Genomic DNA, 18,221 nt, shown 5'->3' with positions numbered 1-18,221 from the left:
TCTGTATGGGAGGTGCTAAAAATGACTGCCAGAGAAAGCACAGAAATTTTAACTTAAATGTAGTTTGCAATGTAACTTCAAAGCATTAGATGACAAAATACGGTGCGCTCATACAGGCACACTGAATCAGCAAAATGATAACAAAATGAAATCGAACAGCTGATTTTCCTAAAGCACTTACTCTAAGTTCTGATTAGGTATGTGCCCCATTAAGGACTTCAAAAGTACAAAATAAAGTATTAGAAAGTAGATTCCAACAGTACATTAAGAAGAGTAATATACTATGTTCAAATCAGAACTGTAAAGATGGTTCCATTATAGGAAATTTACTGCTACAATTCAGTATATTGACAGATCAAGAGGAAAAAAAAGACCATATGATTATAGCAAAATTTTGAAAAAGCATAAATGTTATCATTCATTCTTTATTTTTAAAACAATAAAATAGGGATCAGTATTTAAAACACTCATAAATAAGGCTATTCCTTTAAAATGATCTTTTAAAATATATAAAAGCCAGCATCAAACTTAAGGGAGACATTAGAACTATTCTAATAAAAGTAAAGGAAGAGAAGAAAAAGATCCACTATCATCATTATTCTTTAATAGCTTTTCAAAGATAATGCATGACACCACTAAACAAGAGATTCTTATTTTATACCTTCAAAAGGTCTAACACTTGAAAAGAAATTGATAATTCATCTTTTGCAGATGATATGACCATATACTGAGAAATCCAAGAGAATCAAGTGAAAAACTAATGAAATGAAACAATGAAAGAATTCTGTACTATGCCACCTTGGAAACAAAACTAACATAGAAAAGAGTATTCCTTCATACAGATATAAAGTAATTGGGTAAAGCAATTCTTAACAGAAACACAAAAAGAGATAAACACAAAACAAAGTTTTAATATATAATGATGAAGAAAACTTCAAAATGTTATTGAAGGCAAAAGCATTCCCCATTTTAATGATGAAGGAAAGTGAAGCTCAGAGAGGCAGAGTTACTCTTTCAAACTTGCATAACCAGTAAACGGTGACAACAAAAGATGATCCCAGACTTGTCTGCCTCCAAAGCTCATTTTCTTTCTACTACAACACACTGCTGAAAGTTCAATAAAGGGACAAACAAATTCAGATGAAATTCAAGAAGCCTTCACTATTTAATATTTTTAATGATTTGAAAGTTCTATTTATAATCACTATAAATGTACCCAAGATATTTATATCAAGTTAATGTGAACAAGTTAAAAAGAAATCAAAGAAGGTGCCTGAAATAAACTAAATCAGCTGTCAGATCCTTGTATTAGGTTCTCAAAAGGACTGGGTGCGTGTGTGCAGTTCCTGGAACAGGGAACATCCGTACTAGTCCCCAGACCAACCTGAACAAGAAGAGGGAGAGGGAAAAAAGCTGAGGTGGACTTTCCACTCTGGTTCTTTCCTGAACCATGATCCCACGACACCTACAATTTGTCCCTGACCTTCTAAGCCCCTCTGGTTACCCTGAGTTTGTTTTCCTGCTATATTGATTTACTCTTGGCACACGCACTACTACACTAAATACAAGGCCCCTCTCTTTTGGCCTAATGGACCCTAGAATTCTTCCTGTGTTGGGTTTTGTGTTATGTTTTGTTTTGTTTTGTTGATCCTGTCAGTCACATACTCATCAGTTTACTATACTTAGTTACTAGATTTCTCAAAAAGGACTGATGGCTGTTGTGTGCTCTCCCCTAGATATCAGCCATTATAACTATCTTCTCTCTTAGAATTAAAGCTTTTAGGACTTAACATTCTACTGTAATTTGGAAAAGGTAAGCATGGCTATTTGAGGTCCAAAGGGAATGTGAGGAAACAATGGTAAATGAAAGCAGAACAACTAAATATCTAGAAGCATGACAAGAGAAATGGGTCATGCTAATCTTCGGCTATTCAGAAGTTAATTGTATGCCTATATAAAAATGAAAGCTTGTGATAAAGAGACAAATAAGAAAGGAACATCAGAAATGCTATAATTTGTAATACTTACTTTGGCTCTCAGTTCTGAAGGCCAATGATTCATAGGCATCAAAACTTTGGGAGAAGAAGGCTAAGTTACTCACAGTCTATAGCTGCTAGCCTGGTACACTATTCTACTTACTAGTCAGTAGTTAACTTGAGCCCTCACAATGTACAGCCTGGAAAATCCCATGAAACCAAATACATCCTAACTTGCTGCTTCTGTGGGAGGTTTCAGGATGCTGAAACTCAAATTTCCCCAAAAGACAGATATTTTTCCATTGCCCTACAAAGCTCTTGTGAATAACAAGAGGTGGTTTGGGAGCAAATAAGATGCATATCTTAAAAAGAGAAGGGAGAATTCATCACAGAAGGAACTTTAGAAGTTCCTTTGCCTCTCAAAGAAAACAAACATTCCTAACATCCTTACCAGTAAACAACATCCAGTGGTGCAAAGTAATTTTTCATTATCAGGTCAGCAAAGTAAGCTTCTGTTTCCCGGCAGGCAGTTCCATTTCCAATCACCACTGTGCTGCAGCTTCAAGGGAGAAACAGGATGAGAAACTGAATGAGCTCAAGGCATGCTTCTAAATCAATCAGGAGAACATGTACAGAATGCACAAATGCTATTATAGGATGCTCTTATTCTCTCATCTAGCCGAGCCACCTCTCCACTGTTTCCCAAGGGAGACACAGACTTATGTAGGATAAGACATTGTGCCTACATTTCGTATAGGAGATGGTGGAAAAACATTTTACTGTCACACAACCTTAAGAAAAGTCAGCTTTCTTCCTATCTAGAAGGAACCAAATTGAGACATGGGTAAGTTAACTCTGGAGCATTCTAAACCAATAAAGACATTATGACTGAATTATGTGATATGTTGTCAAATAATTTCTGAAACGTCTAACTATTACCATATCCATCCCTCAGATCCATGAAAAAGAAAGAAAAAAGGAAGGAAGGATAGAAAGAAGGGAGGAAGGGAGGGAGGAAGGAAGGAAGGGAAAGAGAGGAAGCCCAAATAGAAGAATTAAATGCTCACTTTTGCTTCTCTTACTACCTTTGTTTAGCGAAGGTGGCAGAGGAAGACAGCAGCATTCCTCCGGAGCCTCCAAATGCAGAGTTCTCCAGAAATTTGCCCCAGCATTGTCTGACGGGTTACTTCTCTCTCACCAAGGCACTTCCCTTAATCCCTCCCTCCAAATTAGGGGCTTCAAAAATAGCTCTGATGGGCTGAGCCACTCAAGTACTCAAAAGGTTACTTATTTTCATACTTGAAATTCAGCAAAAGCCTCTTTATTTTCTCTGCCTCTCGAAAGCCTTGTCCACAATGCAAATAAACCACATCAGTATGAAGTATCTGACCTTAGGAAAAAAAGTGAAAAGAGAATCCATTTTGTAAGAAATTACAAAACATAACAGACCAATGATTTGATTAAGCAAGCTGCAACAGGAAAGGGAACTTTGAAAACGCAGTCTGAATATTCACATTCATTAAATTAGGTTCCCCCCTAAGCACTCTGAAATTTTGTTACTTCCAAAGTTACAAGGACTCTATATTGCTACATAAAACCATTATCAACTAGAAAATATGCTATGATACCTAAAAGAGAATCATAGGTTTTTAATAACATCTAACATCAAAAATAGTAAAAGCCAATATTTACTGAATATGTACTATATATCAGACAATGTCATACTACTATTCTATTTCTTCTTTTGAATTGTAGATACACGAATTCCTTTACCTTGGGTGATTCTTTCAGCTGCATATTATATTTATTATATTTCTCCTAAAAACACATTTAAAAATTTGAGGATAACTACCTAAAGAACAGAAATAATGAGCTAAGTGACCAAACTTAGGAAGCTAGGAAAAGAACAAAAAATAACCTCAAAGATAGAGGAAGGAAGGAAATGATAAAGTTAAAAGCAGAAATTAATGAAATACAGAAAAAAACACATAACAGAGAAGATAATGAAGTTTAAGGTTAAAAATCATTTACTAAGAAAAACACGTACTTTTAGCAATACCAATCAAGAAAAAGAAAGGCAAGAAAACACAAATTATATTAGAAATGAAAAGGGGATATAACTAAAGATTCAGCACAGCTTAAAAAGATAAGAGAGACTACTACAAACAACTCCATGTTCATTCAGGTGAAGTGACGAAATGGATAAGTTCTTGGAACAGTCTTGCTTACCAAAACAGACTGAAAATAGAAACATAAATATGTGTGCGTGTGTGTGTACGTACATAACATTTCTAAAAGAATCATCCTATAAGCAATATAAACACAGTAAAAGATAAAAGCCATATGATAGCTCAATAAAGGCAGGAAGAAACCAGATAAAATATTCTTCCCATTTATTATAAAAATGCATAGCATAAAAAGAGATAGAGCAACTAGGACAGCAAAATCAAAAACTCAAGACTGTATCTGCAACAAAATACCACCACAAAACCCAAAGGATGAGCAGGTTGGACAATGCACTGACAACTACCAAGACCTACATGCATTAGTGTTCTGTAGGAAGAAGCAGAGAGAAGCAATGGAGCATCTCATGGAACTGAAAATGGAAGGCGCCCCAAAATGTCAAAAGGTACTTCCCTGGAAATCACAACAGGTTTATTTGAGAAGAGGAGCTGAAACTGGGATGATCTTGGCCTACTCTAATTTATAGGTCAATACAAAGGTTGCCCAGTAAGTTCAAAAACGATCAGAAAACTCTGATCTCTATGAACTCTTGAAACTGACAAGTAGAATATCCTTTTCAAGACAAAACCCCACACTCAAGAGAAACTGTTGGGATTCACGTTGAGCAAGGTAAGGACAATATGAGCAAAGCAAAAAGAAAGTCCAGATAAAAAGGGGAAAGGAATAGGGAAGCAGATTCCAGAAAGTATAAGACTATCTCTCTATCCACATAGATATAGAGCGGGTTTTTTTTTTTTCAATAATTTGGAAAAAATACAAGCGATATTTCTAGAGATATACATCTAAAAAATCCTTTCTGACCCAGTCTTCCATCATAAAAGTTGAGGAAAACTCAATGATTTTATGATTTTACATAAAACAAAGCAACAGAAAAGAATGATAGTTAAACTCCATATAGAATGATTATTTTTTAAAAAAGGAAATAAAGAGGACTAGTATAATGTCCTTACAGAAAGATGTGTCCACAAAACAGAGAAAAACTGTAACCTAATATATAAGGACAAGTTAAAAAAAAAAATAAAGAAAATGGGAATAACATGAATCAGAATTAGAAAACCTCAGAAATGAGAGAACCCAGTAATGAATCAGATATGAAGAAAAAGTTATATCAGAAATGAAAATCTAAATCAAAACAAACATAAAAATAAATAAATTTAGTAAATGCCTTAGGAGAAATAGAAAATAAGAAAAATTTAAAAGATAAAAAAACTAAAAAGTGAAGAACTTCACCATAGAACTATAATCTATTTTTCATAAGTATTAAATGAAAATTCTAAAACTTAAAAACATGGTAACTTAAATAAAGAACTCAGTGGATGGATTTAATAGCAGATTAGACATAGAATAGAGGATTAATTAACTGAAAGACAATCAATAGAAAATGAAATGTCTAATATATATGTACTTGGAATTCCAGAAAGAGATGCGAAAACCTCTATAAACCCCAAGCAGCACACACACACAAAAAAATATATATGTATATACACACACACACACATACACATATAAAGCTAAACACATCATAAGAAAACTTTCAAAAACCACAAGGAGAAAATCTTAGCAACCATTGGAAAAAAGCCATTATTACCTTCAAAGGGGTAATAAAAGATCTGTGGCTGACTGACTACTCAACAGAAACTGTAGTAGCCAAAAAAAAAAAAAAAAAAAATAGAAGGACATCTTTAAAGTACTGAAAGTAACTGCCAATCTTGAATTTTACACCCAGCAAAAATATTCTTCACAACTAAATCAGAAGCTTTTTTAGACAAAAACGGAGATGATCTGTCACCAGCTGACCCACACTAATAGCAATAGCCTAGGGGCCGGCCCAGTGGCATAGTGGTTATGTTCATGCACCTTGCTTTGGTGGCCTGGGGTTCACAGATTTGGATCCCAGGTGCAGACCTACACACCACTCATCAAGCCATGCTGAGGTGGTGTCCTACATACAAAATAGACGAAGACTGGGCACAGTTGTTACCTCAGCAACAATCTTCCTCAAGCAAAAAGAGGAATATTGGCAACAGACGTTAGCTCACGGCCAATCTTTCTCAATAACAACAACAAAAGAAATAGCCTAGAATTTCAGGCAGAAAGAAAATGATTTCAAATGGAAACACAGAAATGCAGAAAGAAATTAAGTGCAATAGAAAGGGTAAATATATGAGCAAATTGGGAAAAAAATATTGACTAGACAAAACAAAAATGTCTTGTGGTATTTAAAAGATATTCAGAATTAAAACGTATCATTTATAAATGCATCACAATAAACTGAAGCTGATGGAGGATGAGCAGGGTTATTAAACTCTGAGGCTGCTTAATCCTCAGTGTCTCCACTGTGATGGTAAAATGTTCAGGGTTCAGGTCAACAAATAACATACGAAATATGATTCTCTGGTTCTCATGTCCCTGTATACGATAAAACCATTTCCTAAGCCTTGAAAATTAACATTATTTCAAGTCTTCACAAAATATATGAAGTGAAACTTATAAACCAACCAAACAACTTTTATATGAAAAGCTAAAAGATGCTCACTGGTAGGAGAAATTATAGCTAACTTGCAACCATGCTTGTAACCAGGATCCACTCCCATCAAGGTGCGCCCTGGAACGGGGCTTGTTAAGAGGAGCTGACGAAGGTTTCGCCCAAACATCATTACTGATTCCTTCTCTGCATCTGATGTTAGTTTGGCTCTTTAGAAACGGAAAAAGAAAAGAAAAAGTATTTAGTTTTTCATTCACCCAAACTTTCTTCCAGAAGAACAGAATTCATCTTATACAGTTACTCCTCTCAGGAATATTTATTATAACAAAATAACTTGAGAAAAAAAGTCATACACAAAATTAAATTGAGTCTATTTTTGCTAATCACAGTAATACATGACAACACAAACAATTCTGAAGCAAACCTGATAAGTCTGTTGTATCTACATCCCTTCTCTATCTGCTCTTTTTTTATCACAAAATCTATATGTATAAATATCTGTGTATATGAGAGAAGATAAATAAGATTTGGACATCACATGATGTAAATTAAAATTTATCAGCTGATTAAAAATACAAACACAAAACTAGAGTGAGAAATTACGAAATCATAAGTTAGTTTCCTCCATCAATACTTAATTTTACAACTTTGCCTGTTCATATCTCAATGTCATCTTCTCACTTTACTCCATTCCCCAAATCCATCCCATACCTTGTCATTCTCACAGTGATGGGACGTGACCAAAGAAACCAATAACCAGTCCAGGACCATGCCTCATGCAAATAACTTCCCAGTTCTATCCAGAGAGGTCATTAAAAGTCTAATTTTTCAACTTTTTCTAGGATAAAAATATATGTCTATAATGGACTTAAAAGTATTTGGAAACTAAGTTTTATACCATTCATTCACTGAAAAAAGCTGTTAACATATTAGCTCCTGAAATTCATAAGAATTTATAGAAAGTATGTCTTTTCTATTAGATCAGGTAAAAAAAAAAATGCATGTCATGGCCATGAGAAAATTGAGAGTACAGAAGCAATTCAAAGCACATTTCACACTAGTGTTGAGGCAGAGCTATTTATATATCTGAAGGCACACACAGCTAACTAATGTTTACTTTTCTTTTTTTATTTATTTATTCTTTTTGAGGAAGATTAGCCCTGAGCTAACTGCTGCCAATCCTCCTCTTTTTGCTGAGGAAGACTGGCCCTGAGCTAACATCTATGCCCATCTTCCTCTACTTTATATGTGGGACACCTACCACAGCATGGCGTGCCAAGCGGTGCCATGCCTGTACCTGGGATCTGAACCAGTGAACCCCGAGCCGCTGAAGTGGAACGTGCGCACTTAACTTCTGCGCCACCGGGACAGCCCCTAATGTTTGCTTTTCTGACTTAATTCAGTTTCTTAAGGCTTTTCTTTCATCTCCTCTAACAGTTCACTGTCATTCACCTTGCATTCAGCTATGCAACATGAAAAGTATCATTATAGGTATTTCTAAATCTTCACTTTTAACTTTATTTCTTGAGTGAGCATTTGTTGTCAGTTTTATGTAAGGTACCACTATCAGTGTGACAGACACAAAGCTGAAAAGACAAGATCCCTGACTGGAACACCACTGTCTAGTGGCAGAAACAGACAAGTAGAAAACAATGATAAGGGCTATGCTAATGGGAACACATGGGAGGGATACCTAAATTAGGAAAACTTTCTGAGAGATGTCTTCTCAGGTGAATCAAGAAGGATAAGTAATAGAGTTAAGCAAACAAAGAGGAGAGTGGATGGAAGGCACAGAGAAAATACTCCAGGCAATGGAAGCAGCATATGTAAAGGCTCACTGCCCATTAAAGAAAAAGCAAGTAATTTCATATGCTAAAGGAAAGAAGAAATACCAAGACATAAGGCTGTAGAGGCAAGAAGAAACCAGATCACGAATGGTCACGTATGTTCTTCTGAAGAGCTTAGATTTAATCCTGGAGGCAAAGAAGATCCACTGAAGGATTTGAAGTTGAAGAGCATGAAAGAATCAGATGGGAGCTTTAGGAGAGCAATATGAAATATGTATCGGAAAATACAAGACAGAAATTATCTATGACCCTAGAATAGTAATCCAAAGAAACAATGATATCCTCAACTAAGACAGTAACCATGGAAATCGAGAGGAGGCAAATTTCAACATACAATAAAAAATGGTAAAACAGCACTCGGTAACTGACAATGTAGAACTGATGAAAGAGGTAAGTGTGAAAAACGATTCTAGGATGAATGATCATGACAGTCACGGAAATAAGAAATGCAGAAGTAGACTAGGTGTGATAGATAGTCAACTCTGACTATAAAATGGCTGCAAAATAACATAGTCTATATGATCTCTTTAAATACACACACCATGGATAAAAGTCTAGTTAATAATGGTTATCTCTAGGTAGTGAAATTATGTGTTTTTTTCTTTGTATTTTACTGATTCTTTCAGTTTTTCTACATTAGGACAAATTTATTTTTAATTAGAGAATTAAAGTTTTTTTTCTTTAAAAAAAAAAACCATCGGTTGGGAGTTTTCCACTCCAACTGCTGTTCAGGTAATTAGAAGTATTTCTATCAAGAGACACATCTGTAGACAATGTCTGCAAATCAACTTATGGACTGACATAAGATATATTTTTTTAACCACAGGCATTTTAGAAAAAGAGAAGGAAAGAGCTCTTGCTCACCCACTGTTAATGGAAGTCAGAGAAGGATTATACATTAAATAATACCACACCAAACTGCTTACATTAAATCTCAATGAAATTATTCCACAGGCAGTGAAGCTACTCAGATTGAATATATGCAAAAATGTCAGAAGTGCCACTGGACATTACAGGCAACACAAGAAAATACGAAAAAATATATAAAAGAAATGAACTTTAAATAAGACATTTTTTTTCTTTCATTAAGAACAGAATCCCTTGTTTCTTAATTTTATGTCCCAGCGCTCAAAATCAAGAGAGGCTACTTCACACAGACTTGGAATAAAATAGGATTCCAAAACTTTTAAGAGACGCCTGGGCTAAAAAGGATGAATCAAGAGAATGAATGACTTTGATAAAAAGAAGCTGGACAAACGAGCTATGTGTCCTTTTTAATAACAGTACCTCCTCACTCCACGCTCTAAACACCTCCAAAGTCAATGGCTAAGTCCAGTAAAAGAAAAACAGACAAACATTATAAAGGTAGCTATAAATTTTAGTGAGACTGAAGAGATGCCTAGAAATCTACAATTCCCAGGTAACCCTTGCTGAAACCTATAAGAAGTGACAATGAAGAAAATCTGTAGCACATAAGAAGGAATGTATGAGGGAATGGCTGGTTTCTAAAGACTGACTACCAAGACAAAGCTGCAGAGAAGCAGGAAGAGGGTTTTGGCCTCCAGACATTTCTTTCCATCTCCTCCCCTAAAAACAGTTCTGCACCTCACCTCCTTTGCAGTTCTTCTTCTTTGTAACTCCTAGTCCTTATGCTAGTCCATTTAAATGGGCGCTTTAGTAATTTCCTAATATTTGCTCATCATTGCTAATAACTGTTCATCCAAACAACTCCCATTTGGAGCTAAAAACATATATATTAGCTTTCTCTCTTCACAGTAATAAACTCATCATGTGCTCCACTAATTTCCTCATGCTTTTTTTGGCTCTCTTATCTTATCTCTAAAAACTGCTTCCAACTAACTTCTCCATTAACTTCTTAGTTTGTTTCTCCCCAGCCAAATCTCTCATCAATAAAATCACTTGTTTGGCTTGGTTGTCAAATTTCAAGACTGGTATTGCAGAACTGGAAGGAGTACAAATTAAGTGGTCAAGATCTCAAAAGGATACTGTGATCAAGAGCTACGTTTGTGATCCACGCATGTGAATGCCTCTACAGATTGAAAGCTAGGCTTAAATTAAGGACTTTGTGATTCTGACTCAGTTCTCGGGATTGATTAATGCATGGACAAATATTTACTACAAGCTTTAAAGGGCCTATTACCATACATAATAATAAACAGTACACAAAATTAAATAAGACAAGATGCATACCTGAACTCTCTACAGAGGAGAGGATAAATAAGGCGTTTAAAGGAATCGTCCAGTGAATTGTATAAGATCTTCATTAACTCTGGCCTTGCAAAGCCTCGTGGTCTCCACCTGCAAAAAAGAAAGCCTATACTAAAATTGATGTAACAATAACAAGACCATGAAAAGGCTCCTGAAGAGGGGAGAAGCAGCGGAACAGAAAAGGGGGAAAAAAGTTTATTGAAGCCAAAGTAACATAATCTGTGAGGAGAGACTGTGATGTCTGGAAATTATTACTATGACATCTGGAGTTCTTATTTTTAAAAATCTGGTAACCATGGTCACACACAAAACTTAAGGAAGGAAAAAGCTTTCCTATTCTGGGAAGAGTCTCCAAAGCATTATTAATAATGGTCAAAACCTTAAGAAATAAGAAAGTCACCAAAAAATTACTAAAGCACTGCTATGGACTGAATTATGTCCCCTAAAATTAACATGTTGGAGCCCTAACACCAATGGGATGGTATTTAGAGATGGGGCCTTTGGGAGTTAATTAGCTTCAGATGAAGTCACGAGGGTAGTGCCTTTAGAAGAGATATCAGAGAGCTCTCTCTCTCCTCCTCCTCCCCATCCCTCCCCCCGCCCTGAAACCAGGTAAGACATAGTGAGAAGGTAGTTGTCTCCAAGCCAAGAAGAGGGTTCTCTCCAGAAACCAAATCAGCCTGCACCTTGACCTTAAACTTCAGTGTCTAGAACCCGGAGAAAATAAATTTCTGCTGTTTAAGCCACCCCATCTATGGTATTTTGTTATGGCAGCCAAAGCTAAGACAAGTAGTGTATCCTTTTCCCATTTCTTTATCTCTTCCTGAGAGTTAAGGTAGACTGAGCAAAGGAGAAACTCAGCTGTAACCCGTGCCTCTTGCCATTCTTGAGTAGAACTCATTCTATTCCTCAGGTTGTACTGCTCTACCAGGCAGTACATCTGCATACATACCGATGAACATAAATGCCAGAGACCTGATTATTAGTGGACACTGAAGAAAGAACGGTAAGAGAAAAAGGCAAGCTAAAAAGGACAAATTCAGTCCTACCCCTTCTGTGTTTTCATCCATCTATGGCATCTCTGCCCTTGCCCTTCAGTGGCTCTTGAACAGAATCCATTAATAAAATATTAATAAATTAATAAAATTAACAAATAAATTAATAAAATATTAATGGTTTCTACTATACCATTAATATACCTTAGGAACACTGTCTTCTCCCTTACTTATCCCAGCTAGGAAATTAACTAAATTTCAGTGAACAGACATTTAAGCATTTACAATGTGATACACCAAAGGTTACATAATAATAACTATTTGAATCCCTCTCATAGAAGGGTATTATTTGAGTAGAATATAGTTTTGTTTTTCAATTTGAATAAAAGTGCTTTTAGGCAGGACAAAAATGCTTCCTTCTACCCAAACCCCTGTTACTCCCTACTGTCACCTTTACCTAAGGGTAGGGGATGTAGGGAGGAGTAGGATAGGAATTAGACACGCATTATTATTACTGTTAATTTGGGGAACCCAATGTCAAGAAAGATGTCCCAGAGAAACATCTGAGATGGGTTTTAAAAAATGAATTGTGGTTTACCAAGCAAGACAAAGGAATAAAAGCATTCTTGGAAGAAATCATAGCATTTGTAAAAGCTTTGAGGCATGAAAGAGGATGATAAATTCAAGTGACTACAAGCAGATTAGTACTGCTTGGACACAAAGTGGCAGGATCAGGTCAGGTGTAGATGGGGCTAGAGACTCTGAGAGTGGCCAGATCAGCAAGGTTCTTATACATCATGCTATCAGGCCACTTAGGAGAGCCAACATAGTCCTGGGTCATGGGACATTAGGCTAGGAAGATAGTCCTTAGAGGCAGGAGGGCACTAATGGAGTGATTTTTTTAATGTATGTATCTGATGTCTACTGGGGGTCATTCCCTTAAGCCCAAATCAAGGTTTTCCCAATACTTGTAGGAAAAACCCAGAAATCCTTAACATTACCTACCCAATCCCTTTGGAAGCCCCAACAGTCTTCCTTAAACCTCGACATCCTCCTTTGGTGTGACTGCTCAGCTCCCTTCTCTGACACAGAGTGCTGTGAGTCTATTTTATACTTGAAAATGCCTCAATTATACCCATTCACAGCTGACCTTTAGATCACCAGACCCAGCACTACAGGATAACAGCTATACTCATTTCCTACATTACAGAAACTCCTTTTCCTTCCTTATCCCACACCAATTTCTATCCCTTAACTGGCTTCCTGGGATGTATTAACTTAGCACTTAGCACACGAAGGGACCTGAAATAAAATAGTGAAGTCACAGACCTTATTATATCTAAACTTAAAGTAAATACAGCGGGTTTGCCTTATAGGATATCATCTTAAAACTTGACTCTTCCACTAATTCAACAGTTAAACATCTCTGAATAAAACGAAGGACCTCACTTTAACCAAATTCCACAATACAAAACACTTGCTATATAAGGTGTGCACAATGAAGCACACAAATTAAGGCACGGGTCACGAACTCAAATACCTACAGGGGCCAGAAAAGTACTGTAAACAACTGAAGAAGATCCATGGCATATTCTGTAGGTTTTTGACAGAGATATGCTTTGTTCACCCGTTACAAACAAAGAAATATTCTCCACTTTGGCAAAGAAATATACTCCCCTCTTTTCTTATCTATACATAAAGATAGGCTCTTTCCATGTAGCTTTCATTTTCCCATATTTAAAAGACAAATGGGTACAGGATACCCTTCCCCTTAAATGTACCACATGAAAAAAAGGACTACCATTGTAGTGTAACATTTTCTCAAAGTGATGAGACAGACATTTTGGGACAGAATAATTTACAAGACTGTTCCATGCACTGGCACTAAAATCGACTTTAAAAAAAGAAAAAAGGCTAGTATCCAGCCCCAGTCATTGATTTGACAACCACCAAAAATATCCCCAATTTTTGTCCCCAATATTTTCAAACGCCATCGTATAGGGGTGGGAATGGGAAGCAGGACTGTTCCCAACAGAGAAGCACGGAGGGGGCTGACATGGGGTGGGGAAGACTGCTGCAAAGACAGCATGCTGCTCCCTAAGGAGCCTACTCAGCTTCAGTGAGTTGTTTCCATAACAGAATGCAGGGCCAGTGATGCCACATCATGTTTTTCAGAAAAAATCAGAAACACACTTTTTATGTGAAATTCTTAAAATTTTCAAATATTGGCAACTTATTCAAAATTACTCTGTAATCCAAGATTATATAAAAATCCAAACAAACTATGTGAATAGGCAGGATCTGTCCTAATAGCAGCCAATACTTTAAAGTATTAAAATCTCTTCCTCAGAGACATTCTCTTCAATTTCCAAATCCCTAGGAACACCTGCCATTCATGACCATCTCATTAGAACCCATAAACATCTTAGTAATACTAAGTATTTACAGTGGATCGAACCAACATAAAATACAGCTGAGCAAGGATACTGAAGATCTGAACAACACAAACAACCAATAGGATCTAACTAACACATATAGATCAATAAACCAAACAACAGCAGAATTCATGTGTTTTTTTCAAGTGTCCATGGAACAGTTACCAAGACAGATCATATCCTGGGCCATAAAACAAACCTCAACAAATTTAAAAGAATTTAAATCATACAAGAGTATGTTCTCTGACCATAATGGAATCAAACCAGAAACGAATAACACAAAGAAAACAAGAAAATCTCTAAACACTTAGAAATTAAACAACACACTTCTAAATAATCCAGGGGTCAAAGAGGAAGTCTCAAAGGAGACTTTAAAAATACATACATGTGAATAAAGATAAAAAGATACATATCAAAATATGTGGGGCGAAGCTAAAGCAGCGCTAAGAGGGAAATTAAAAGCACTAAATACTAAGACCAAAAGCATAAACACTAACACCGAAAAAAAAAATCTCAAATCAATAATCTAAGTTCCTACCTCAAGAAACAGGAAAAAGAAAAGCAAAAAAACCCCAAAGCAACCAGAGGGAAAAAATCATAAATATGAGAGTAGAAATCAATGAAATTGCAAATAGGAAAACAATTTAAAAACTCGATACGAATATCCAATTCTTCAAAAACAATAAAATTGATAATTCTCTAGTAAGAATAACAAAATAAAAAATGAAAAGATATAAATCATTAAGATCAGGAATAAAACAAAGCATATCACTTCACATCCTACAGTTATTTAAAGGATAATAAAGGAATACTACAAACAACTTTATGCTCATAATTTCAACAACCTTAAAAAAAGGGACCCAATTTCTCAAAAGCCACAATTACTAAAACTCAACAAAAAAATTGAATTTTGTAACTGAAAAGCTTCCAAAAAAAAAATCTCCAGGCCCAGATGATGGAGAATTCGACCAAATTCTACCAAAGAAGAATTAACACTAATTTTACACAATCTCTTCTAGAAAAAAAAAAAAAGAATACTTCCCAATTTGCTTTAAAAGGCCAGTATTATGACCCTGATACAAAAATCAGACAAAGACCCTACAAAACAAAATACGAAAGAAAAAACTAATATCTCTCATGAATTTATATGCAAAAATCTTTTACAAAATTTTTTTGAGGAAGATTAGCCCTGAACTAACTACTGCCAATCCTCCTCTTTTTGCTGAGGAAGACTGGCCCTGAGCTAACATCCATGCCCATCTTCCTCTACTTTATACGTGGGACACCTACCACAGCATGGCTTTTGCCAAGCAGTGCCATGTCTGCACCCAGGATCCGAACCGGCAAACTCTGGGCCGCCGAGAAGCAGAACGTGCAAACTTAACTGCTGCGCCACCAGGCCGGCCCCACACCTACTTAACTTTGATCAAAGTACCGTGCAAATACTTTATTCAAACATTGGCTTAATTAGTTTAATATATTTATTCTGTTTCTGTGTCTCTAAGTGAGAGGATTCTGTTCAGTTTAAGTCTACATGCAAGTAGAGAACAGTAATTAATTGGCAAATAAATAGTGCCTATAGGACTATTAAGATCACAGCACAATCCTTTAGTGAGCCTAGAAGAGATGCAGGAGGATAGGGACAGAATTGTGGGTCCCAGACTCTATTTGAAAACAGAAATTCACTCATCGAGTCAAAGACAAAAATCTGCAAGCTCAAGAAGACAAGTTCTGGTTATTATACAATCCAATTCATGCACAGGCAACTGCTGAGATCATTCCTTCACACGTTTTTGTTTAAAGAGCAAATGCAGAAACTTGGATTACTGAAGTTCTCACAAACATAATAACTATTTCAGCATCTGACAAGCTCAGAAATCTTCTTCATACTTACCTTCTTGTACATACTTAAGTATAAAATGTTGAATTTATATGATGAATTGTTCAGCAGCCAAATTTGGACCTAGTTATTATTTTTAATACTAGTACAGTGGTATAAATGTATTCTCCCTTAGATAATAACAAGAGTTTCATTTAAATCACTCCTTGCCCTAATTATATAGTACTGTATGTATTTATAGCATGATAATCTATCTTGTTGTTCAACCTATACAAGGGTTATTCTTCAGTTCACCACTTTCTGTAACCAATGCACCCACTATCTAATCAGATACCTTGTACTAACCCTGTAGACTCCTAAATATTGTTCAAATCTGCCTACTTATTTCCTATTGCTACCATCCTAGTCCAAGCCACCATCATCTCTTGTCCCCACATCTATTCTTGGTTCCCTCCAAATAATTCTCTATACTGCAGCCAGTGATCTTCTTAAAATGCAAACCAATCACAACACTCTGTTTAAACTCTTTATTGGCTTTCCATCACCCTTAAGATAAAGAACAAAATCCTTAGCATGCCTCAAAAGCTAGGTATGATCTGGCCCTTGCCTACACCTCAATCTTCATTTCTTGTTGCTTCTCCTCCCTCTCCTTCTGTCTCTGACCTATATATGCACCTAGCCCAGACTCTATGAGTGCTCCCTGTTACAAACTCTTACAATAGGCTACACTTCTCCTTTGTGACCTCAGCATACTCTTAATCATTTGCTCAGTACCTTCTTCATTAAAGTACACTGTCACCAAGGGCAGATAGTATATTTGTCTAGTTTACAGGTGGATCCCCAACATCTAGCACATAACCTGAATGCATGAATACATAGGAGAGGTGGAAGGTAGCAGAAGTAGGGACAAAGATAGTCGAAAAAAGAAGGAGAAAAAATTTGAATAAGCATCTCAATTCATTCAAATGTGTTTAAAGAAAAAAATTCTTGGAGAATCGTTCTTGACTTCCTAGATAAGTATTTTAGCTAGCTCTTGCTTCAGTTCTTTAGTTCTCATAGAAGTTTTCTTCAATTCTCTATATAAAGAGAAACTTCTAGAACATGACTAAAAATTATATCACAATACTATAGTGAGGCAAAATATTATAGTATTGGTTAAATAATATATATTCACTTGGAGTAGAACAGAACAAAATAAACCATAGATGAGCCAAGGAAAAATAATTAAATAACTCCAAGGAAAACCATTTCTTGACATTTACTTAGTACAAAGACAATAGATTACAAGCATAACTAATACTTCCTTAACTATTGAGGACAGACTCTGATACTGAGTATTATGAATATTCATAGGAAAATAAGCCAGAAGTTGTCCCCAATTTACTGTGACTTACGTATAAAAAACATTCTAAAAAGGAAATTAGCACAACAATCCTACCACTTTGTAATAGGTGGTATCATCAAAGGCTACACAATCACCTGGAATATCACTTAATTCTCTCAAATCCATGAGAAAGGTATTATTCACCATTTTAAGAATAAAATTGAGGGAAAAATTAAGTAACATGCTCATAGTCACAAGGTTAGGAAGTAATACAACTGGAATTCAAACTTCTTAGGATTTTGCTCTTTCTATAAAACATTTTTAGAGTTCCATCATATCTTAATTAAAATTATCTGATTTCTTAATACAATTTTTTAAATCTAGGATTTCTTTTGGTTGTTTCCTTTTTATTTAATGGAATTTATTTACTTACAAAGGAAATAAGCATTCATTAAAAAATGACAACTGGGGCAGTCTCATGGTCAAGTGGTTAAAGTTCCACACATTCCGCTTCAGTGGTCTGGGTTCAGAAGTTTGGATCCAGATGTGGACCTACTCCACTCATCAGCCATGCTGTGGAGGCATCCCACATACAAAACAGTGGAAGACTGGCACAGATGTTAGCTCAGGGCTAATCTTCCTCACCAAAACAAAAAAAATGACAACTATATAGAAGAGTATGGAATAGAAAATGAAAATCTCACACCAGAGCTAAGGCAAATCATTTATATCTTTTCAGACATTTTCCTACACATACACAGACATATTTTTTCGCCATTAGTGAGATCATACTATAAATACTAATTATAAATTGTCTTTTTAACCTAGTAAGACATGATTATATTT

At 35.7% G+C, this 18,221-nt stretch overlaps 1 protein-coding gene across 2 annotated transcripts in view; it reads right to left on the bottom strand.

Annotated features, from left to right (window-relative positions):
• SRBD1 (S1 RNA binding domain 1) overlaps nucleotides 1–18,221 on the bottom strand; it is a 206,194-nt gene that overhangs the window by 144,177 nt on the left and 43,796 nt on the right. For both annotated transcript variants that reach the window (XM_023619698.2, XM_023619699.2), the window contains exons 11-14: nucleotides 10,764–10,871; nucleotides 6,757–6,914; nucleotides 3,276–3,366; nucleotides 2,428–2,535 (exon numbers count right to left, since the gene is read on the bottom strand). In XM_023619698.2, the coding sequence (XP_023475466.1) occupies nucleotides 2,428–2,535; nucleotides 3,276–3,366; nucleotides 6,757–6,914; nucleotides 10,764–10,871 (465 nt within the window). The remainder of the gene's footprint in view (nucleotides 1–2,427; nucleotides 2,536–3,275; nucleotides 3,367–6,756; nucleotides 6,915–10,763; nucleotides 10,872–18,221) is intronic.

The sequence above is a fragment of the Equus caballus genome, chromosome 15, assembly GCF_041296265.1.
Source record: "Equus caballus isolate H_3958 breed thoroughbred chromosome 15, TB-T2T, whole genome shotgun sequence".
NCBI lineage: Eukaryota > Metazoa > Chordata > Mammalia > Perissodactyla > Equidae > Equus > Equus caballus.
This window is presented reverse-complemented; position numbering and strand designations above follow the sequence as displayed.